At 47.2% G+C, this 24,558-nt stretch overlaps 1 protein-coding gene and 1 long non-coding RNA gene across 2 annotated transcripts; one reads left to right on the plus strand and one right to left on the minus strand.

The window, feature by feature from the left end:
* Positions 1-850: 850 nt before the first annotated feature.
* On the minus strand, positions 851-12,967 carry LOC140384721 (uncharacterized). Its single transcript, XR_011933130.1, has 3 exons — positions 12,816-12,967; positions 7,152-7,235; positions 851-1,742 (listed from the first exon to the last, which is right to left on the minus strand). It is a non-coding gene; the product is annotated as an uncharacterized lncRNA (long non-coding RNA).
* A 2,839-nt stretch (positions 12,968-15,806) lies between these two features.
* On the plus strand, positions 15,807-18,419 carry fancf (FA complementation group F). Its single transcript, XM_072466674.1, has one exon. It carries the CDS (start codon positions 15,913-15,915, stop codon positions 16,906-16,908), a length of 996 nt encoding a protein of 331 aa, XP_072322775.1. The 5' UTR covers positions 15,807-15,912; the 3' UTR covers positions 16,909-18,419.
* The last annotated feature ends 6,139 nt before the right edge of the window (positions 18,420-24,558 follow it).

Below are 24,558 nucleotides of genomic sequence, written 5' to 3' on the forward strand. Positions count from 1 at the left end.
CCAGTACTTGAAAATGGACACTAACAAGACTGTTAAGATGGATGCCAAGGGTCAGGTACCTTTTGCAATTTCTACACCTGGGGTCTGAAAATGCTCCAGGAAAATTCTCAAATGAAAATAGGTTCTTCAGGTGCAAAAGGACCTGGAAGAGATCTAACAAACAATGGCTGCCAGATATGTCGGAGCCATGTACATGAACTATTAAATAAAGTATTTTAGTGAGTTAATTGTTGCTGTTATGTTAATGGATACCAATCACTCCCTATTGTGTACCAATCACACTAGCCCCAACCCATTACGTGGTCAATGGAAGGCTCTGAAATTTGCCATTATGTGACTAAAACTAGCTTCTGATACCAAGTTCTTTATTATGTCAATAAAGTGAGAAGCTAGTCAGTCAGCCTGCACAGACCACCACATGTGAGGTATCAGAAGCAGAAAGGGCAGTAGACCAATGCCTTTTAAAACTTGGCAAGACTGTTAATTAAAAAACAACTCCTTGCATGATTTTTATCCGAGGCCCATCGTAAAAAAAAATTGATCTTGTGGCAAAAAGCTACAAATGTTCACAACTTGCTGAACATCCATCTCTTCAAGGGAACCCTCAATAGTTCCTGATATCTGGCTAGAGTTATCGAAACCAGCCTTCTGGAGTGAAAATGCAGTCTACGCCAGGCCAGCAACGACTGTTGTTCCGATTACAAACTAAACACGTGAACCATGAACTATTATTTTGTTTACTGTATGTAGAAGTACACAATTCTGCTGAACTATATATTTCTCTTGTGTGTGCGTACACAAAGATCATAGTATTTGGACTTTCAAGTAAACATGTGAATAAATAATCCTCTTTATTTAAACCTACTGCTTTTATTGAAATTGACCACACTCCAGAGGCTGAGAAACATTCACATCTTCCTTTCCTAAACCACACTCATTATGGATGATAATGGGAAGGGTACAAGAGTTTCTCTCCTGACCCTATCCGTAACATTGGTAATCACTGAGAAAAACAGTATTTGTTTCAGCCAGTGGCAGAAAAGAGTGCTGACCAAGAATAATAAGTACCTGAAAATTGACAAACGGCTGCAATAAATGTTCTGTTGGGTGCTTGTACCACCCCGTGCACAGCACTTGCTGGCACATGTATCAATACTCTTGCAAAATAAAACAGAATCCCAACCATTGTCCTCAGCCTTGCGTGTAGGACATAAAGCTTTACATCTAGACCCATGAATACTGTCGCTTTGCTCCACAATTACCTTTTTCTTTTCTATCTCAAATAATTACAAATTATCAGGAAGTGAGTTATCCAAATTCTGTTCACGATAATAAGGTGAGGCTCACTGATGGTTTATTACAGTCATTTTCAAACTCGGGTGGGTCGCGGGCGGGTGTCGGGTGGGTCGCGGTGTTCCTGACCAGGGGAAGAAGTGCTCAATGGCCGTGACCAGCTTTTAAAAATGCCGGCTATCGTGTGCATGCGTATCCCTTCAGCAATGAGCAGGCCCGGAGCCCAGCAAGGTAGGCCACCTCGTCCTGACATCAGCACGCTGACCTAGGAGGGCAGATTTCTTTTTTTTAATTGGTGGAGTCTTCTCTCCAGAACGGCGACAGAGAGTAGGTCACTTGCCCATACACTAACATCATGTGTTGTGGCGCGAGAGAGATTCCTCCATTTTGTAGCTGCCAGCTGTGCTGGTGCGAACTCCAGGGCCTCTGGTAAACAGTCCATTAAAAAGCTGAAATCAAGAACAAAGCAACACAAAGGTGATTTCTTGAGGTATGGGTTTATTGATTGTGCCAATGCAAATCAGGATGCAAAGCCCATGTATGGATGGATTTGTTTATTGTCACGTGTACCGAGGTACAGTGAAAAGTATTTTTCTGCGTGCAGCTCAAACAGATCATTTAGTACATGAAAAGAAAATACGTAATAGGGCAACACAAGGTACACAATGTAAATGTGCAGGGAAGGACTGGGAAGATTAAAAGCCTGAAAACATCAAAGGCATTTGAAGACTAAGCATGGTGCTTTTGAGGACAAACCTCTTGATTTTGTCAACTGATGCATTGAGAACTTATATCATCAGCTGAAGTCCTTAGCAGAAATGTAACATTGACTGACAAAGCAAGTGAGATCGTGAGGACCGAGCAGGCTCAGCTGTCATATTAAGGGTAAGCGAAAATGGTGGGTCATGTAGTTTGGGCAGCTTGGGTTATGAATATGGACTGGCGTGGGTGGCAAAGGTCGGACGGCATAGGTCCCGAAGGATGGCCGGTTGGTAAAAATGGGTTCCAGGCAAAAAGGTTTGAAATACACTGGTATATAACACGAGTAGCTCCACTCAATACGTTTGCGTGATATGAGGGCAACACGGTGGGGCAATGGTTAGCACCGCTACCTCACGGCGCTGAGGACCCGAGTTCTATCCTGACCACGGGTCACTGTCCGTGTGGAGTTTGCACATTCTCCCTGTGTTTGTTTGGGTCTCACCCCCACAACTCAAAAAGGTGTACTGGTAAGTGAATTGGCCCTTAATTGGGAAAAAAAAAGAATTAGGTACTCTGAATTTATTTTTAAAAATTGCATGATATGTGCCCTCTGCTTCACAATCCTGTGCTTCTTTAATGTGTTTTACCGGTAGGAGGAGAAAATGAGATGGTCAACGGCTGCCTGTCAGTGAATAATTCTGAAGATGAAGCGTAGTCTTTGTACAGGGGACGCCATGACCGATGCCAATGTTATCACAGTAATTGGCTAACTTGCGCAATCCCTAGCCTGGGCCCCAGCATGTGACAAACCAAACTTTAAAACAAGAGTCGGGGAAGACGTAAATCTCTGGAACAGTGTAATAAGGATGGAGTAGGGAAAATAAACTCCAAAGGGACTTCCCCCTGCTAAAATGTCAAAAAGATGACGTTGTCATAACCAATATCCTGTTCCATCAGCAAGACAAGAATAAGACCCCAAGGCAACATGCATAATTCAAGCACTGGCACCTGTTCAGATATGCCATCACTCAAGCAAAGGGTGGCACGGCTAGCCATATCACCCACGTAATGACAGGTAACTGATGCAAGACTTTCTTATCCGATCTACCATCTTCATCACTCTGTCCCGAGCAGTGGTGGCAACAGAGGTAATGCTGCAAGAGAATTGATATTGGATAAGACCATAAGACATAGGAGAAGAATTAGGCCACTCGGCCCATCGAGTCTGCTCCGCCATTCAATCATGGCTGATATTTTTTCATCCCCATTCTCCTGCCTTCTCCCCATAAGCCCTACCAGGGGCTGGTTTAGCACACTCTGCTAAATCGCTGGCTTTTAAAGCAGACCAAGGCAGGCCAGCAGCACGTTCGATTCCCGTACCAGCCTCCCCGAACAGGTGCCGGAATGTGGCGACTAGGGGCTTTTCACAGTAACTTCATTGAAGCCTACTTGTGACAATAAGCGATTTTCATTTTCATAACCCCCGATCCCCTTATTAATCAAGAACCTATCTATCTCTGTCTTAAGGACACTCAGTGATTTGGCCTCCACAGCCTTCTGCGGCAAAGAGTTCCACAGATTCACCACCCTCTGGCTGAAGAAATTCCTCCTCATCTGTTTTAAAGGATTGTCCCTTTAATCTGAGATGTTGTCCTCTGGTTCTAGTTTTTCCTACAAGTGGAAACATCCTCTCCACGTCCACTCTATCCAGGCCTCGCAGTATCTTGTAAGTTTCAATAAGATCCACTCTCATCCTTCTAAACTCCAACGAGTACAGACCCAGAGTCCTCAACTGTTCCTCATACGACAAGTTCTTCGTTCCGGGGATCATTCTTGTGAACCTCCTCTGGACCCTTTCCAAGGCCAGCACATCCTTCCTTAGTTACGGGGCCCAAAACTGCTCACAATACTCCAAATGGGATCTGACCTGAGCCTTCTACAACCTCAGAAGTACATCCCTGGTCTTATGTTCTAGCCCTCTTGACATGAATGCTAACATTACATTTGCCTTCTTAACTGTCGACTGAACCTGCACATTAACATTAAGTGAATCGTGAACAAAGGACTCCCAGGTCCCTTTGTGCTTCTGATTTCCTAATCATTTCCCCATTTAGAATATAGTCTATGCCTAAATTCCTCCTTCCAAAGTGCATAACCTCACACTTTTCCACATTGTATTTCATTTGCCACTTCATTGCCCACTCTCCTAGGTTGTCCAAGTCCTTCTGCAGCCCCCTTGCTTCCTCAATATTACCTGTCCCTCTACAGATCTTTGTATCATGTGCAAACTTGGCAACAGTGCCTTCAGTACCTTCTTCCAGATCATTCATGTATATTGTGAAAAGTAGTGGTCTGAGCACAGACCCCTGAGTCTTACCACTAGTCACCGGCTGCCATCCTGAAAAAGACCCCTTTATCCCCACTCTCTGCCTTCTGCCAGTCAGCCAATCCTTTATCCATGCCAGGGTCTTACCCTTAACACCATGGACTTTTAACTTATTTAACAGTCTCCTATGCGGCACCTTGTCAAAGGCCTTCTGGAAATCTAAATAAATCACGTCCACTGGTTCTGCTTTGTCTAACTTCCTTGTTACCTCCTCAAAGAACTCTAACAGATTTGTCAGACACAACCTCCCTTTGACAAAGCCGTGCTGACTCAGTCCTATTTTACCATGCACTTCCAAGTACTTTGCGATCTCATCCTTAAAGAATGCCTTAAAGATCTCAACAAGGCAGCCCCTCTCAGTCAGTACGTCACTGCCAACCTCTTAGCCTCCTGCCACCAGGAGCTAGTGTGCTCATTGTGCCTGGTTGACCCTAAAGTCCACCATAACAAGCTCTGCACAGAAGTCCTTGGCCGCTCACGCTCTCTCCTCTCCATTCCCCCGTTGCTGTGCGATACAAAGGCATATCTGCCAGATAGCCAGCAAGCCTCTCAATTTGGCTGGCTGTGGCTAAGAAATTAAGACAAAAGATGGTAATCAAGTTTGACATTAATCTTTCCCTACCTCTAAGTTAATATTGTGGCTATTGTTTCTCATCTTTTTAATTGCTCTTTCGAAAGACGGCCCGGTGGCGCAGTGGTTAGCACTGCTGCATCACGGTACTGAGGACCCAGGTTAAATCCCGGCCCTGGATCAGTGTCCGTGTGGAATTTGCACATTCTCCCCGTATCTGCTTGGGTCTCACCCCCACAAACTCAAAGATGTGTAGGGTAGATGGATTGGCTGTGCTAAATTGCCCTTAATTGGAGAAAAAATAATTGTGTACTCTAATTGCTCTTTTGTGACAACAAAAATATATTCTTAAAAATCCATTCCATAGCAAATGCCATGACATCCAAAGAATTTAAATAGAGAATCCAGTGTAATTATTTATCAAAAGAAAATCCTGTTCCGTTTGTGGAGACCAGCACTGAACGGCGCTCGCCCAAAGTCCCCAAGGCAAGGGGGTTATATCCCATCACCTTGGATGGATCGTGGGAGTATATATTAGAGTGAGACTAGATGTCCCACTCTAATATGCAGATTTGCCAAAAAGTGATTCACCCGCAATGGGCAGCATTCACCTCGTGAAATCTCGCAAGATCGTGTTAGAGCTTCAGAGGTGTGGTGAGCTGGGAAGATTCGGGAAGAGGGATCTCCCGGCATCTGCCAGCCAACCTGCACTGCCTTTCGGGCGTAATGCGGCCAGTAGATCGTGCCCATAGACCGTAGAGTTTGAGCCCTCCAAGGCCTTCGATAGCCCAAAGGTTTTTAAATTTTGCCATCTGGAGCAGTTTTCCAGATCGTCCACTGTGACCTTCAATGCTTTACGCTCTTCAGCCAGCTACACCATCTCTGCCTCCAGGGAGACAATCCAATCACTATGGTCTGAAAGCCTTCTGTATCACTGCACCTTGCACCTCTATCCGCCGGTCCATCTTCTCCAAGGTCATTTGAATATGGGCCAAAGCCCTCTCCAATGCCTTCTTCAGGTCCTCAGTGACCGCCTGCCGCTGCTTCTTAAATATGTCCGTCAAGAAACATGCCAACGTCTTGGTCGACCACGGAGAGGCCAACAACACAGCTGAAGCCTCCGGCATGTTCCCCCCACTGAGGCTGAGTAAGTACTGAGTCTGGCAACTATCCCTTGCCTGGCTTCTGCCTTGCATTGAGCACACTGGACACAATTTTTATGAGGGGATCCTATCCCATCAAACATCCCCTATATCATCGCACATAATCCCAGCAAAAAAGGGCCAAAATTGAAGTACTCTGGCGGGAGCCACCGTGCGTGCAGCTGCTCATTACATAGCCGCCACCGGAAGCCTCGTGGAATCAGAGTTGAGGACAATATTATAACAATGGAAGAAGACAATTCAACTTTGTCAAAGAGATGGAAGGGCCCTTGACAGTGAGAATTATTTGTCGTGAGAGGGGAAGTGGGTTCATCATTAATGTACCATATGGCTTATTACATTCCCGTTATCTGACCTGTGCCTCTACTGTGAGCTCCTTGGGCAGCTAAATGAATGCTGCAGGGTTCTGGCCACATCAGGTTTCTCTTCATCCTGCTCTTCCTGTTGTTGTTCATCCACCTCCTCCGAAGATGTAGCATAATCGCTATTTTCCTCTACCTGCAGTTCCGTTCCGCTATGGTACGCTATGGTATCCCCAGATCTGTCCGGTCACCTGAACCACATCTCCAGTAACTCAATGGCTTGCTCTATGACCTTTTGTCAATAACCAAAGGTCAAAAGAGTTAGAGGGGAGGTGGTGAGGAATTGCTTTCAATGAGAGAGTTGTTGGGATCCAGAATTCTTCTTCTGAAAAGTTGCTGGAAGTTCCTTGCATGAATATTTTTAAAAGTTAGATGGTTAGTTAAGAATGAGGAAGTTAAAAAAAATGAATGAGGAAGTTACAAGGTTACAGTCCAAAAGTGTAGGGATTGGGGAGGGGGTGCGGGGAGGGGGAAGGACTATGCATAACTACATTCAAAGTGTTAACAGACTCAACAAGCCAAATGGCCTTTCTCTATACTGTAAATTTATATAATTCTATGAACTATATCATCATCCACATGCCATATGATTCCATTTTCTTCTAAAACTTCTTGAATCTACTTTTCTCACTTCTCTTCAAAAGCCTTCTCAAAATATATCTCTTTCACCATACCTTTGGCTATGTCCTTCATTCTTTCTCTAACTTCCAGCTCGGTATCCTTCAACACCTTTGTAAATTCCATCCTGAAATAGTTTCCTATATGAAAGGCACAAGCAAAAGTGCAAATTGTTGTTGTCTAAACAATGCATCACTCCTTTTGTATTCTGTACAATATAGTGCCATTGTACTTGGGCATCTGTGCATGTGAGAGAGAAAGGATAGAAATGTACAAGATATTGCAGCCTGAACCAATTGGGCCTGAATTGATTTTTTTTCAATTAAATTACACAATTATTAGGGGCTGGTTTAGCACACCTGGCTAAATAGCTGCGCGGGTTCAATTCCCGTACTGGCCTCCCCGAACAGGCGCCAGAACGTAGCGACTAGGGGCTTTTCACAGTAACTTCATTGAAGCCTACTTGTGACAATAAGCGAGTATTATTAGGGGCTGGGTTAGCACAGGGCTAAAGAGCTGGCTTTTAAAGTAGCCCAAAGCAGGCCAGCAGCACGGTTCAATTCCCGTACCAGCCTCCCCGAACAGGTGCCAGAATGTGACGACGAGGGGCTTTTATCAGTAACTTCATTTGAAGCCTACTTGTGACAATAAGTGTTTTTTTCATTTTCATCTTTTTCATTTCAAGGGCACTGACTGCAACAAGCAAATCAGATGAATACAATTAGAGCAAGAGGAAAAGATCTTTACTATGCACATTTAAAAAAACTTGATAAATGGTTATTAATTTGATTTTGAACCCATTTTCATTGATTTTAATGGAAATAATGGAAATAAATTATTTCAATATTACTGTATTCAATTTTAAGACCCTTTATGATTATTCCGATAAGAAAATGCTTTGCCGACAAAATTCTCTTTGTTCTCAACTCCTACCAATCCAAATCTTGTCACTATGACTATTTAGGTCACTACTAATAGGTTAATAAAGATGGAGCTACATGGCCAGCTTTAAGTTATTCCAAAGTGATATGAAACACATAGCAATGTAAAACTAGCACTATCAGATCAGGTCCAATGTGACTCTGGTACCCAACAGCGTAAGGCCCTCTTAGAAAGGCAGTCTCATATCACTGGGCTTGAAAGTACATGACTGGTGTGTCAGACCAGATTAAAGATTCACCTCAACAGTCTATTGGGACTCCTAGAACTTTATAAAGTTAAGCATAATCTCTTTAATGTTTTGAAATGACAGGCAGTTCAGACCACACATCAAAACGAGAAATATTTATCGGGCTGGAACAGAAGATCCACAGAGTTGTGATTTAGAGCTGTGTTACACCTCAACTGTTCCTGGCTGCGTACCACATTGTGCAATTGCCAATCACATACTGTTAGTGCATTATAACTGCTGCAAATAAATCACATTATTGTGTTTCCAGTCTTTATAACTGTATTTTAATATTCTACTGCTATGAATTACAGCTTTATTTACATCTGTGTGACATTGGATGGATAATTTTGCATTCTAACTGTCACTTAGCCAGATTTTATGATTCATCAATGGAATGTAGATGTAGCTGGCAAGGGTAAGTATTTCTTGTCCATTTCTAAGTGACCTTAAAAGGGTGGTGGTGAGGTGCTTTCCAGAACCATTGCAGTCCATATGGATTATAATTTTTGTGATAGAATGGAGTGGCTTGTTGGGCCATTTCAGAGGATAGTTAAGAATCAATCATTTTCTGTCATCTAGACTCACAGATAGGCTAAACTGGCTCAGGACAACAGATTTTCTAGTCTAAAGTCTATTAGTGAACCAGTCAGTTTGTAAATGACAATCTCGCAGTTTCTAGGTCACCGTTACTGTTAGCTTTTTATTCTAGGCTTACTTAATTAACTGAATTTGAACCCAGTCACCAGATTATAAATACAGCGCCCCTCCCAGATTAGAATTCCAGTGGTATAACAGGCAGTCTTTGTTTCTGTTTCATATGGTCATAGCAGGACTTCTGCCTAAGGGTCACAAGCTCCAAGATTCTGCTCTGTGGTGCTGCTGATGCCAGTGCTTTCGAAACCAGGGACTTCAAAGCCGTTCGGAAGACTTCTGGCCATTTCCAGCCCATGGTGCACACCGACTGTAAGGACAAGAGCAAGGGCTTGCCGTGTGTATGTCAAAAGAATGCAGGGAGGAAAATTGTGTTTTTAAATAGCGTCTAATTATAATTTGTTGTACGACCTCCAACTTTGCACCTTGTAAGTCATGTTAACGGCATTTTGTAATCACTCAAAGTCAGGGGCTCCGAAACTGGAGTCCGTGAAGGGTTTCCAGGAGCCCGCAAAGCTGGCTGCTGCCACATGGGCAGCACAGGAGCACAGTGGTTAGCACTGTTGCTTCACAGCACCAGGTCCCAGGTTTGATTCCCGGCTTGGGTCACTGTCTGCGTGGATTTCCTCCAGGTGCACCGGTTTCGTCCCACAAGTCCCGAAAGACGTGCTGTTAGATGAATTGGACATTCTGAATTGTCCCCCAGTGTACCCGAACAGGCGCCGGAATGTGGCGACGAGAGGCTTTTCACAGTAACTTCATTGCAGTGTTAATGTAAGCCTAGTTGTGACAATAAAGATTATTATTATATATGACAATCAAACACCAATTCGAACAGTGCTCCAAGAGGCCTTGTTGATTGCTCCATTTGATTTATTCAATCTCACTGTTGCTGAGCAGAAAGGTCCGAGGCCAAGAGCGAAGGTAAGGCAGGAGCCAGCAGGACATGACTTGGCTCGAAGCAGAGAAAAGAGACGGGAAGAAGCAGAACAGAGGCGGCGGTGGCGAGGAGAGGCCGCGGCATGGCCTACAGGTGACAAGGAGCTGGGGTGTTCGGGCCTCGGTGACTGAGTGTGTGGTGGGGTGGGGTGGAGTGGGGGGGGGGGTACAGGTGCATGTGTCAGATATGAGAATTTGCTTTCCACCATCATTCCTCACATTAAAAGTCACAAAGGGTAAGACGTAAGCATTTTTTGGGGGAAGGAGAATTTTTAAATTATTAGATTACCCACTCCTAAAGTGGATACTACTTCCAGGAGTTAATGTTAAGGGGCCATGGGTGGGAGACTTGGCCAGGGGTTAACGTGAGTGCCATATAGCTGGTGAATGTATTTGCGACAGTATGCCTCTTCCTAATATACAAAGGTGCAGCTCGAAAAGACTTATTTACATTTGATTTCTGTGTTTGCAGCTATTTCGCTGCAGAAAAGCAGCATCGACGTTCTGAAAATGCTTGAGGTTCCCCAATGCAGCTTGAAATGTTTAGGAAGCTCTGCTCTATGCTGAACATGTATCCAGCTGATTAAGGGACCCCATACTGGCACTATTACATGGGATCACCATAAGACATACAGGTGAGCTCCTTTTTGACTTCTGTTTGCTGCTGTAGAGTTTATGGAATTAGTGTTGAGCGCTATTGAAACAATTGACAGCGCTTGGAACATTTTTGAATTAACAAGGGAGAAGTGCTAGACTCTGCCAAGGAGGAGTTGGAAGGCATAGTAGGAAAAAAGTCTGCATTCAGTAATGGGGACTATAGCTGCAACTACTTGAGCTGTAGCAGGACTTGGAGATGAAATTAGCAGGAGAGGTGAGTCACGAGCAGAGTACATAGAACATAGAGAATATAACATCCAGGGCAGGCCATTTGGCCCATCGAGTCTGCACCGACCCACTCAAGCCCCCTCTTCCACCCTATCCCTGTAACCCAGTAACCCTTCCAAACCTTTTTGGGCACTAAGGGCAATTAAGCATGGCCAATCCATCTAACCTGCACATCTTTGGACTGTGGAAGGAAACCAGAGCACCCGGAGGAAACCCACGCAGACATGGGGAGAACGTGCAGACTCCGGACCCAGCGGGGAATTGAACGTGGGACCCTGGCGCTGTGAAGTCACAGCACGAGCCACTGCGCTGCTCAAATAAGAGTAATGAGACTCTTAATAGGCCATACCTACCAAGCTCTTCAAAGGACACTTTTCCTACCTCCATTTCATCCAGAAGCAGTATCTGAGATGTCTACTTTTCACCAAGGAGATGGTGACGTAGCTATGACACCTCTAACAACCAGAACTGCACTGCCGCACAGGAGGGAGTAGCACTGCGGCAGTTGTCGATATCACTGAACCCCTCAGTTTCTATGGTTCAGGGTCCTTTCAGGCTGGGGCCAGCAACATCAGGGACATCTCAACATTTTCTGTGTATAGCAGAAACACTTTCAGGGGTTCTGAAGGGAACCTCACGGGCTAACATTCCATGCACCTATAGTTGATGTGCGACCATGCAATGGTCATCATGCAAGTGAATGTCTGCTATCCTGTCAGCAAGTGCAACCTTTTATCCTGCACCATTCAACCAGACCCTCCTCCATCAAGCCACCAAGATGATCCAGAGGCTGCCTGCTTAATGACCACCTAATTCAAGATTCTCATGTGTGGACAATGGGCTACAATGAGAGCTACGAATGGTGCCCGGACCATTTGCAGGTCTTCCAATATCGCTGCAGCATTTCTCCAAATCTGTGGTGGTTTTCAGCAATATGCACAGCCTCGCTCTTCTGAAAGTACAGCCTCACTCTTCTGAAAGTACAGCCCTTACCATTAGGCCAGAGGAAGGGATGAACAAAAAAATTAAATTTGGAGGGCTGTTCCTTACTGCGCACTCAAGATCCTGGTTCCCCTGAATTTTCATTTCCACACCACTGCTGCTCTACAATGCCCCACCTTATAGTCCCTCTGTTACGGACCATCACAACATTCTCTTAGCCATAATCCTGAAATAAAAGACACAATTAAAGAACCAGTCCATAACAACTTTATCCAAGAACATTCCAAGAATGCGGCACAGTGGTTAGCACTGCCGCCTCACAGCGCCAGGGACCCGGGTTCAATTCTGGCCTTGAGTGACTGTCTGTGTGGAGTTTGCACTTTCTCCCCATGTCTGTGTGTTTCCTCCGGGTGCTCTGCTTTCCTCCCATAGTCCAAAGATGTGCAGTTAGGTGGATTGGCCATGGTCAAACAGCCCATTAATATCCAGGGATGTTCAGGTTTGGTGTGGTTAAGGTGTTAAGGGGATAGGGCGGGCGAGTCAGGTCGGGAGCTTTCAATGGGTCGGTGCAGACTCAATGAGACGGGTGGCCTCCTGTACTGTGGGAATTCCATGGGATGCATTAAAAACTGAACTATTCACCCATATAATGAGTATTTATTTTAATTTTGGTGAACTATTCACACTCTGCATTTTCTTAGCACCTGACTTGTGATGCCTTGTCTGCTCTAGAGCTCATTTGGAGTGCTACCTTGGTGGCTGCGGCAAAGCAGGTGAAAGGCTGCTGACTTTTTCTGGGATAGATCTGTAAAAAGCATTTGAGCAGCTTTGAACCTTGAAGGGCCTGGCTTCAGACTGCACCCCTATGGCATGCTGACTGAAAGACAACAACTAGGGTTCTAGCAGAGTGGCAGTGGTGTGAGCACGAACACTAAACAGTTTGTTTTTATTCTTTCATGGGATGTGAGCATCACTGGCAGCCTCATCTTTTGTTTCTCATTCCTAATTGCCCTTGAGAAGGTGGTAATGAGCCGCCTTCATGGAGTCCATGTAATGTTAATGAGTTCGAGATTTTGACCCAGGGACAGTGAAGCAACGGCATTATCGTTCCAAGTCAGGACGGTGCGTATACCGTGGACGATTGCCAATCAGGCAGTGCCTCAGTAATACTAATAAGCTGCTGTGACACAGATTGCTCGGATCCAGCGAGCGCCTGCATGCACTGGTATCCACAGCCATGATGCCAGCAGTTTGAGCCTGTAGGTCAAGCAGCATCTGTAAGAAAAACATAATTAACATTTTGAGTCATATCGGACTTGAAACGTTAATTCTGCTTCTCTTGCCACAAGACACTGCCTGACCTGCTGAGTTTGTGCAACACTTTCTATTTTTATTGTTAACACTTAACAGACCCGTATTTATAATTAAATAGACAATCATAGATTATCATAGAATTTACAGTGCAGGAGGCCACCCGGCCCATCGAGTCTGCACCGGTTCTTGGAAAGAGCACCCTACCCAAGGTCAACACCTCCACCCTATCCCCACAACCCAACCCAACACTAAGGGCAATTTTGGACACTAGGGGCAATTTATCACGGCCAATCCACCTAACCTGCACATCTTTGGACTATTGTAATTATGAGTAACCTGCATTTAATAGTATGAACAGATATTTTTTAAATTACCTCCTTCCACATTGACATTTTAGTTTGATTATTTTTCTTAGTTTTGCTTGTGTTGTAGTGGCAGACATTAAGTGTTGACGTAGTGAAATAACCTAATGGGATTCTATGTACATGCACCAGTCACTACGCATGCACAGGTGGCTGCCAGCAGCCATTTTTAATGGCAGCGCCAAGAGGTTGCTTTGATGACACACTCATTTGAGTGTAAGATATGCTCGAAATAGTATAAAAAGGGACTTGCCCCTTTAAGGGGATGTTAAATTATTAATTGTATTGTTATATAAAAGCAAAATATTGGACCAAGGTGTCACAGAGGGAGTGCTCCCTGCGACCGACAGGGGGAGGGGGGGAGGAATTGTTTAGTGGTGGCATAATGCTGGAGTTGGCAGAAGGTGATATTTTGAATGTGGAAGCTGGTAGGGTGAAAAGTGAGAACAGGAAGGACCCTGAAATGGTTCTGGGCGAGGAAAAGGGTGACGGCAGAGGTGTGGGTGATGGATCAGACAGCTGGGGAGAAAACATTGGTTGAGGAAAAAGGCAGATATGTCTGAGGCGCTATTTTCAAAGATGACAGATGCGGCGGAGACAGATAAACTGGAAGAATCGGATGGAGTCTTTACAGGGGGTGAGGAGCTGTAATGAGGTAGCCGTGGAGTGTGGAGTAGAGCTGTGGTTGAAGTATAATTAATATTGCTGGATGGTCTATTGCTAGAAATGGAGACAGTGAGGTCAAGGGGGGGGGGGGGCGCGGGGAGGAAAGTGTTGGAGATAGACTATGTGAAGGGGAGGGGTGGAAATTAGAAGCAATATCAAAAGTTATTTCCAGGTCCAGACAAGAACATGAAGCGGCACCTATTAATGAATCATTAATTTGGGCACCACGGTAGCATAGTGGTTAGCACAATTGCTTCACAACTCCAGGGTCCCAGGTTCGATTCCCGGCTTGGGTCACTTTCTGTGCGGAGTCTGCACGTTCTCCCCATGTGTGCGTGGGTTTCCTCCGGGTGCTCCGGTTTCCTCCCACAGTCCAAAGATGTGCAGGTCAGGTGGATTGGCCATGCTAAATTGCCCTTAGTGTTGGGTGAGGTTACTGGGTTATGGAGATAGGGTGGAGGTGTGGGATTGGGTAGAGTGCTCTTTCCAAGAGCCGGTGCAGATTCGATGGGCCGAATGGCCTCCTTCTGCACTGTAAATTCTATGATTTAATGGAAAACAAGTTGTGGGAGGTGGCCTGAGTATGCCCCCTAAAAAGGGCGTGCATAACTGGAGCCCATGCGGGCACCAATATCCAAGCCTTTTATCTGCAGTGAGACAAGAAAAAGCAGAAATTATGAAGTGAGAGAACAGGTTCAGCTAGGTGGAGGAGGAGTCATGCTGGATGGGGAATTGTTCAGGCCGATGCTGAAGGAAGAGGCGGAGAGCCCCGATACTCTCCTGGTTGGGGGATGGAGGTGGAGAGGAATTTGGGAATCGATTGACCCGAGTGGGGAAACCAAACATTGTTGATGCCACCACAAAACACATTGGATTGGGTTGGATTTGTTTATTGTCACGTGGACTGAGGTGCAGTGAAAAGTATTTTTCTGTGAGCAGCTCAACAGATCATTAAGTACAAGGGAAGAAAAGAAAATACATAATAGGGCAACGCAAGGTACACAATGAAATGAAAATCGCTTATTGTCACAAGTAGGCTTCAAATGAAGTTACTGTGAAAAGCCCCGAGTCACCACATTCCGGGGTCTATTCGGGGAGGCTGGTACGGGAATTGAAGGCTGGTACAGCCTTCGTCTGTTTTAAAAGGCAACGATTTAGCCCAGTGTGCTAAACCAGTAAACAATGTAACTACATAAGCACCGACATCGGGTGGAGCATACAGGGGTGTAGTGTCAATGAGGTCAGTCCATAAGAGGGTCATTTAGGAGTCTGGTGACAGTGGGGAAGAAGCTGTTTTTGAGTCTGTTCGTGCGTGTTCCCAGTATCTCCTGCCCGACGGAAGAAGTTGGTAGAGTGAGTAGGCCGGGTGGGAGGGATCTTTGATTATGCTGCCCGCTTTCCCCAGGCAGCGGGAGGTGTAGATGGAGTCAATGGATGGGAGGCAAGTTTGTGTTATGGACTGGGCGGTGTTCACGACTCTCTGAAGTTTCTTGCGGTCCTGGGCCGAGCGGTTGCCATACCAGGCTGTGATGCAGCCCGATAGGATGCTTTCTATGGTGCATCTGTAAAAGTTGGTAAGAGTTAACGTGGACATCTTCTCCTCACTACTCCCAGCATTGCAGAGGGGCCACTTCCTCCACTCCACCCTGGTCCACTGCCCACAACCCGTCACGGGCCCACTCCCAATTGCTGGTTCACTGGGTTATTTTGCTGGCAGGAATTGCAGGAGAATATTTTGTATAAACATCCTTTGATCGTCGTCCAAAGAGCCCATTCCCGCTCCGGGAGTGGGAACCCGCCCCGCCCCCACTCGGCGGCGCATGCGCGCTGCGGGCGGTTTGAACCGGCTCGCGGGCGGCGGGAATTAACGGCCGGGCCTGGCGGGCGATGGAGGCCCTCCTCGACAACCTGGCTCGCTTCGCCGAGGTGCTGGCGGTGGCGCGGAGCCCGTGGGCCGGCGACTGGGGCGAGGCGGAGGCCAGGCGGGCCTTCCAGTGGGCCGGCTACCTGGAGCGGCTGAAGCAGCGGCTGGAGGGGGCGCCGGGCGCCCGGGAGGCCTTCGGGCGGCACCTGCGGAGCCTCGGGCCGCCGCTCCAGCGGCTGGAGGAGCTGGGCGGCCAGGCGCTGAGCGAGGCCCTCCTCTGCAACCCGGCCGCCTCGGCCGCCGCCTTCCACCGGGCCGCCGCCTGGCGCCGGGAAGCGGGAGGAGGTGAGGGGGCGGCCTGGCCGGCGGCGCTGGGGCGGGCGGTCAGGGCCAAGGCGGCCGCCGGGCTGCTGACGGGCGGCGGCGGCGACGAGTGGGAGACGGGGGCCCAGATCCTGCGCCAGCGGCTGGAGGAGAGCCTGAGAGGACCGGGGGAGTTACCGGAGCGGCGGGCGGCCTGCGAGGAGCTGCTGAATCGGGCTGTCTCCGTCGGCGGTGAGGAGGCCGTGGCCGGGCTGTTGTTGGCGGGCCCTGGAGGAGGCGGTGAGGCGGGGCAGTTGGTCCAGAGCTGGTTGCTAGGAGACGGGGCCCGCGCGCCGCCGGCCCGGGACTGGTTGCTAGGAGACGGGGCCCGCGCGCCGCCGGCCCGGGACGGGTTGCTAGGGGACGAGGCCCGCGCTCCGCTCCTGGCCGCCCGCCATCCGGCCTTCGGGCAGCGCCATCTGGGTCGCCTGCGCGACTGGGGCCGGGGCCTGCACTACGATGCCAGCCGGGCGGCCTGGGCGCCCCGGCCGTGCTGGCAGCGGCTTTTGGAGCACTTCACCGCCCTCTTGCAAGGACCCCCGCCGGCGAGGGAGCTGGCGGAGCGGGCGCTGCGCTCTTGGAAAAGGCGGGATGGCGATTTCGAAGTGTGGGGCATCAGCGTCTGGACAGACCTGCTGCTGGCATTGAAGATGTAGCACTGCTTCCGCAACCCTGTGCGCTTCCAGGGGCACATTTTCACACAGGCGGACATTAAGTTGGTGGATGCTACACCTTCTAGTTGGAAGCCATTCCAGGTCCACCTCATTTGAGGTTAGAACAGCCCAGGAATAGGTTGCCTCCTGCAATTCCTTATCTCATTTTCGTGTCAAAGGAAACTGCCTCAGTGAGTCCACCCTTGACTGCGGGCATTGGCCAAGCTACTTTGGTTCCACAATCATGCTGGCAAAGAAGGCGACGCTGCCTTATTTAAGTTATAAACTGGCGAAGATGTACTCTTTTTGAACATGAAGAGTGGCAAGTTCTTCCAATTCTAAATGGCGTGTGCACCATTCAGCTGCTAAGCGATGCCAGTGACTATAAAATGACTATTGTCCAAATGACTATTCTTCAAAAAACATGCCACGAAAACAGTCTTGTTTATCCTTGAAGGCTCCAGTGTCACTCAGCAAGTGCTTGTCGACATTTATTTGCTCAGCATCCTAAATCCGTTGCATATCGTTCTGTTCAACTGATGTGCTTCATCTTGTACTTGGATTTCGTCATTACATCTTAAAAAGCCATTTCCTAAGTAAATTATACATGTAATGTCCATATAACTGAAATTTTCTAACAAAACATTCAAGATGGGCAGCACAGTAGCATTGTGGATAGCACAATCGCTTCACAGCTCCAGGGTCCCAGGTTCGATTCCCGGCTTGGGTCACTGTCTGTGCGGAGTCTGCACATTCTCCCTGTGTGTGCGTGGGTTTCCTCCCACAGTCCAAAGTTGGTGCAGGTTAGGTGGATTGGCCATGCTAAATTGCCCTTTAGTGTCCAAAATTGCCCTTGGTGTTGGGTGGGGTTACGGGGATAGGGTGGAGGTGTGGACTTTGGGTAGGGTGCTCTTTCCAAGAGCCGGTGTAGACTTGATGGGCCGAATGGCCTCCTGCACTGTACATTCTATGATAAGGTCTTGAATCTTCAGTGTTTGACAGATGTAATTGTTTAAAATTGCTCACTAGAAAAACAGACCAATTCTGTACTTTACAAATACCAAAATATGTTGAAGTACATGTCAGTTACATGTACATGGCAATTATTTCAAGATTTTCTTGTCCTTGCGTTGTACAATACACTATGGAATGTTTCTGACAAAATTCTGTATGAGTTTATGCAATATTTGTACTTGCAGAGAAAACATTAGTGACTTAAAGATCCATACTTGTGATTTGAAAGTCAGGTTGTTCATTTGATTATGATGTGGAGATGCTGGCGTTGGACTGGGGTGAGCACAGCAAGAAGTCTTACAACACCAGGTTAAAGTCCAACTTTAAACAAACCTGTTGGACTTTAACCTGGTGTTGTAAAACTTCTTACATTTGATTATAGTTAGACTAATGTTTAGTGGTGTCATATTGAAACAGCTATTAAGCTTCAGCTGTTGGATGTTACTATGAGTCAGAGCAAAAACAGTGCCATGTAAATAAAGTCTATTTTATTTTCTTGACTCCCAAGTCTTTCCTCATGGGGTTATTCAAAACATTCATTGTTATTATGTACACAAGTTTGAATGAAGATCTTACAGCCAATTTGTTTGGCTCGTTCAGAACAGAATTTATACTGTTAATATTTGATCACGCCGATCTGTAATGTAAATACTGTCATCTTTCCCTTCTAAAACCTTAACGATGTATCTGAACGTATGATTACTTTAACCTATCTGACGCCTTTTCAGATTTTAAGGCTGCAGAGATCTACCTGCTGAAATAGTTATTTGTTAGATGTAAGGGATTGTGCTTAGTGCTTTTGTCTACAATATAGGTACTGAATGGATCCATTCTGTCACAGTGACAAGATCCAAGTTCAAGACTTGGGTGTTGTTGCCTATAGGGATTTAAATTTGGGATTGGAGGCAAAGGCCTGGATTTTCAGAGTGAGGAATACTCTGGGGCCCTTGGAAATGGTGGACAGGCCCTGGTTCCCAGGATTTCTGACCCCAATCCAGGGTTATCTGATTTTTGGGAGCGCCTTTAAAGTGGTTCCTGTTAAAAACGCACCTCCGACATTGGGGCAGGACGGTAGCCTTGTGGATAGTACAATTGCTTCACAGCTCCAGGGTCCCAGGTTTGATTCCAGCTTGGCTCACTGTCTGTGCGGAGTCTGCACATCCTCCCCGTGTGTACGTGGGTTTCCTCCGGGTGCTCCGGTTTCCTCCCACAGTCCAAAGATGTGCAGGTTAGGTGGATTGTCCATGATAAATTGCCCTTAGTGTTGGGTGGGGTTACTGGGTTATGGGGATAGGGTGGCGGTGTTGACCTTGGGTAGGGTGCTCTTTCCAAGAGCCGGTGCAGACTTGATGGGCCGAATAGCCTCCTACACTGTAAATTCTGTGATAATCTATGATTGCGATGGTGGGCACGTCCTCTTCCAATTTTTAATGCAGTCAGCCAAAGTTTTTAAGATTTGTAACCCCTGCAGAGATTGTGAACCCTAGTCTGCATAAGGGGACCTTTTTTTTTTTAAAGAGTCAAGTTAAAGCGTATGCCACATGCCTCCCAGGGCTACTCATACCTGTAGTGCCAAGCACTGCCCTTGCACTGACCCCATGATGCCTCATGCCAAGCTTTGGCACTTGTATGCTTATTGGTTCCATACAGTATATAATGGGTCAGTGGTGACGGTATGTGTTAAAAAGAAGTAATTCATTCATAACTTCTTACTATTTGGAGAAGAAAGTTATTTCAGTCAGAAGGTAATTAAAGTGTCAATCATCCTGATCCTTTAAAGTATCACTCCCAAATTGAAAGACCAAATACCAGTTCTCGAGTCTCCTCACACCGCTTTGGAAAATTCTATGCGATCATGGAATGCATTTTTGCTTTAACTTACATTTGACCAAATTGAATTTAAACTTGACCAGTAAAGATAAGGACCAAAGCCTCATTATATTTCCACCTCTCAATTGTGAAAATAGTCTGTATAGTTGCCTGTTTCTTATCAGTTCCTACGATGCTATTTTTAGAAACATCATTTTAGTGTAACAAGGTGTTTTTAAACAGGTTATCTAATTCTCAGCTGTCTATTTCAGATGTTCATTTGCCATGTGATATCCATATCATAATATATCATTTATATCATACTCCGACATGTTCTCAGAATATTTCAAAGATCTTCACAACAGATTTATTACTTTTTGAAGTGCAATGCCTATGCTTGGGAGAGCAATTGTAGCAAGCAACTGCACACATCTTTTTTTCCCAAAATATACTTTATTAATAAAATTTGTAAAGGTACATTGCATAACGGTTCAAATTTAACATTCAGTTCAAAACAGATCAATTTCTTTCAACAAAGTATGGGGCACTCAGATTTTTTGCCCCAACTTTATTGTACGGGATTTGGACTTTGGAATGTTTCATCCTGCTACGCTCTTTCTTTGCACTGGACGACCCGCAAGCTTTGGATAGACCTAAGAGAATCTTTTGCTGAGTTGCTGGTTCTCCAGCAGCAATTGCTGTTCATATCAGCGTGAGTCCCTGGGAACTGCCCTTGCAGTAGAGTCCTGTTTATGGAGCTGGTCAGAAAAACCTTATGGTGTCTCTTTTCAGACCCTCTTTGCAAAGGCACGTTCCAGATGGCTGTGGGTAACTGGTCTCTGCCGTCAGTATATTTGAACTAACATATATTTGTTTTCATGAAACCTTTTGAATTCCGTTATCTGAGCAGACAAAGGGTTCTCTTTCATTTCCTGCCTGGGGGATAAGATATTTCAATATATTGTTGGATAATATGCTTTGCTGATACAGCAAATTCCAGAAGATTAAAATACTAAATTTGCTACACCATTCCATCAGAGCATACTTCTTAAAACAATGAGTTGACTTTTAACGGTTTTTGCATTGTAGTTTAATATTTGACAGTTGTTTCTTTTATATTGTTTCCTGCAGGGCACCACAGGAGCAGTCGAGGTATTGGTACTGCCTTTTGAGCAGACCGATGCTCCGCTCAATGACTGCCAAAGTGGCCGCATGTGCCCCGTATTGGGTCGCCGCTTTGGTCTCCGGTCTCAGTAGCCAGGTCGTCAGCGGGTGCCCCTTATACCCCAAGAGCCAGCCGCCCATCCTGGGCTGGCCCTCAAGGAGGCCAGGGATGTCTGACTGCCTCGGGATGTAGCTGTCATGCACACTCCCTGGGAAGCGTGCATACATGTGCATGATCCTCATGTGGAGGTCACACATGGGCTGTATGTTCAGGGAGTGGAAGCCCTTCCTGTTAATGTAGGGCAATCCCAGACAGCCCGGTGAGCACAAGGCAACATGCGTGCAGTCACATCAGTCCCTGGACGTGGGCCATTCATGCGATGGCAGAGAATCCTGCTGTCCAGGCATTTTGTTGGGCTTGGTCCTCGTCAACGTATATATTCTCCACCCAGGCAAACAGGGTGTCTGGAACCTGTCAGATGCCCCTATGGGCTGTGGCCCGGTGAGAGCCATACATGTTTCCACTTGAGTCCTGGAATGATCTCCAGGCTTAAAAGATCAGAGCTGCAGTGACCTTGATCGACACAAAGAGCGGGTGTCCTCCTCCATGTGGTGCCAAGTCCACGAGGATATGGTACAGGTGCCACCCCAGTGACGCCTGTACACCCTGGGCCATCCCGCCCCCTTCCCCCATCTCTGGGACTTCCCCCGGCCTGATGGGTAGCCGGGTCCTCAGGGACTGGGTCTGATCCCTGTGCGTGGGCCGCCGCCCCGAGCATCTGCAGATGCTGTTGCTGCCAGCGTCTGGCCGCCCGGCTTGCCAGCAGCAACACTCGGGCCTTTTTGGCCGGGTCCAAAACCGTCCATACTGTTCAATATCTGTAAGGAATTGGGAGAGTGTTTTAGACTGACAAACAGCGGTTGCTCAAACCCCAGGGCCCTCCATTCCCCCATTGATCCCCTCCTCATCCCATCCCCCCCCTCCTCCTCCCATCCAGCCCAGGTACCCCAGACACCCACACATAGCTTCAGCTGGACCGGGCGCTGGTCCCTTCTCCAATGCACCCACCCACACTCCAGCCGTGGACATGTTCCCAGAGCTGTGTCCCATCCCCAGGGATGTTAGTTACACATCCATGGTGTTGCCTCTGGCAGTGTTCAAGCACAGGGTCCATGTATCAAGGTGTGACTGAGATGCTTGGCAAGGACTACTACATGCTAAATGGCCCGCCCATCCATGGGAATCCACTTGGATTGTGTGAATTGCTCATTTAACCACGAATGCTAATGCCCTATTAGCAATGTGTTTGACTCTTATTGGGATGGGCAATAAATGCCAGCCCAGTCACCGATGCCCACATCCCATAAAGAATTTTTTTTTAAAGCCTTCAGCGACCCGGTGGGGGTTATGGGTGGTCGCTGAGGCAGACAGGCAGGGGCTAGGGCTGAACAGGTACACACAATCCAGAAGTTGGCATAGTGGAAGTGCACTAGGTTGCCCCCACCCAGGCTAATTTAACAAAAACAAAAAATTTTAAGGGATAGGAGTGTCGCTGACAAGGCTGGTATTTATTGCCCATCCCTAAATGCCCTTGTGGAGGGGACGAGCTGCTTCATGAACCGTTGCAGCCCCTGAGGTGTAGGTTCACCCACAGTGCTGTGGATTTAAAAAGAAAATAATAAAACGTGGAATATAAAATTAGTCTTAATAATAGTGACCATGCAACCATCATTGATTGTTGGGGGAACCCATCTAGTTTACTAATGTCCTTAAGGGAAGGAAATCTGCCATCTCTACGTAGTCTGTCCTACACATCACTTAAAATACACAACAATGTAATAATTACAATTAAAGTAATAATCTTTATTATTGTCACAAGTAGGCTCACATTAACACTGCATTAAGTTACTGTGAAAATCCCCTGGTCGCCACACTCTGGCGCCTGTGAGGGTACACTGTGAGGGAATTCAGAATGTTCAAATTCACCTAACAAACACGTCTTTCGGGACTTGTGGGAGGAAACCCACGCAGACACGGGGAGAACGTGCAGACTCTGCACAGACCGTGACCCACGTGGGAATTGAACCTGGGACCCTGGCGCTGTGCAGCATCAGTGTTAACCACTGTGCCATGTGGTTGATTCTTAACTTCCCTCTGAGACTTGGCACTTAAAATTGTTTACTTTCTGTGATAGTTATTAACAATTATCGTGTCAAAAGGATAGGAACATTATTAAATACGCAGCCTAATATATTCTGGAGAATTTAATGGGAAATTAATATGCAACCTCGTGAAAAACATAAGTTGGAGCATGAGATGTCAGTTGTTTGAATGTAACAGCAGAGCATTGCAAGTGAGCCCACAACTGTGCCGATCTGTAATTTACCGCATAGCTCTTCCTTGCAAAACGATGCTGGTTAATTCTTCACACTCGGAGTACTGTGTGTCGTGACACCGTGGCTTTATGATTTTGTCAGCGTAATCCAGTCCCGATAGCTCTTCGTGAAAAGGAAAACAAAAATAATTGCACCTATTTAAGATTCCTCACAATCATTCTTAAAATCTAAAAGGGACAGCAACTGCGAGTTGTAATTCTGCCTATAAACAGCTGTCTTCCAATTGTCCCCTGTTCCCAGCGGGGTGCCTATGCTCAATGTCTCCCCCAAGTGGCCCATCTCAGATTAGAAAAAGCATTATTTGCAGGTTTGATTTTCGACCAGTGCTTTCATTGATTGTCATGTGACCAGTACAACAAACTCAACTAAAATGGTTCAGAAACATGAAATACCACTGCTGGAAGAGAACATTGTTCTCAAGCCCTTTGCACCTAAACTAATTCAGTCGACTGCCAAAAGGAAAGAATGAAATGAAAATCGCTTATTGTCACAAGTAGGCTTCAAATGAAGTTACTGTGAAAAGCCCCGAGTCGCCACATTCCGCCGCCTGTTCGGGGGGGGGGGCTGTTTCAGGAATTGAACCGTGCTGTTGGCCTGCCTTCGTCTGCTTTCAAAGCCAGCGATTTAGCCCTCCAAAATGTGTTCGGACCGTCGTGAACCGCGTCACGTTTCACGACGGCGCGAAACGGGCACGGGGACAACCGATTCTGTCCCCCACAGGGGGCCAGCACGGCACTGGAGCGGTTCACGCCGCTCCAGCCTCCCTTCCTGGCGCTAAATGGGCGCCGCGCCAACCCACGCATGTGCGGGGGACTTAGCGCGCCGGCCCCGATGCAACATGGCGTAATGGTTCAGGGGCTGGCTGCGCAACAAAGTAGGCCCGGCGGGGAGAGGCCGGCCAGACCCATCGGAGCCCCCCCCCCCCCGGTGAAGGAGTGCTTTTCCCCGCCCCACAGGACGCCCCCCCCAACTGTTCGCGCAGAGGTCCCGCCGGCAGCGACCAGGGGTGAACGGCGCCGGCGGGACTCTGCTTTTTCCGCGCGGCCCATCCGGGCCGGAGAATCGGCGGCCCCGTCGACTCCAGCGGCTGGCACCGTGTCAAACACGCCGGCGAAAATGGCGCCGATTCTCCGCACCTCGGAGAATCGCGCGCCGGCATTGGGGCACGGTTGCGGCGATTCTCCGGCGCGGGGCTCAGAGAATCGCGCCCATAGTTAGATTCATGCTGGACGAAGCTGTTTGCTTGTGTGGGGGTTGGTTAAGTTCCAA

Source organism: Scyliorhinus torazame, chromosome 10 (assembly GCF_047496885.1).
Source record: "Scyliorhinus torazame isolate Kashiwa2021f chromosome 10, sScyTor2.1, whole genome shotgun sequence".
Lineage (NCBI taxonomy): Eukaryota > Metazoa > Chordata > Chondrichthyes > Carcharhiniformes > Scyliorhinidae > Scyliorhinus > Scyliorhinus torazame.

Coding starts and splice junctions, on each gene's coding strand:
- fancf (XM_072466674.1), top strand. CDS start 15,913: ATGGAGGCCCTCCTCGACAACCTGGCTCGCTTCGCCGAGGTGCTGGCG.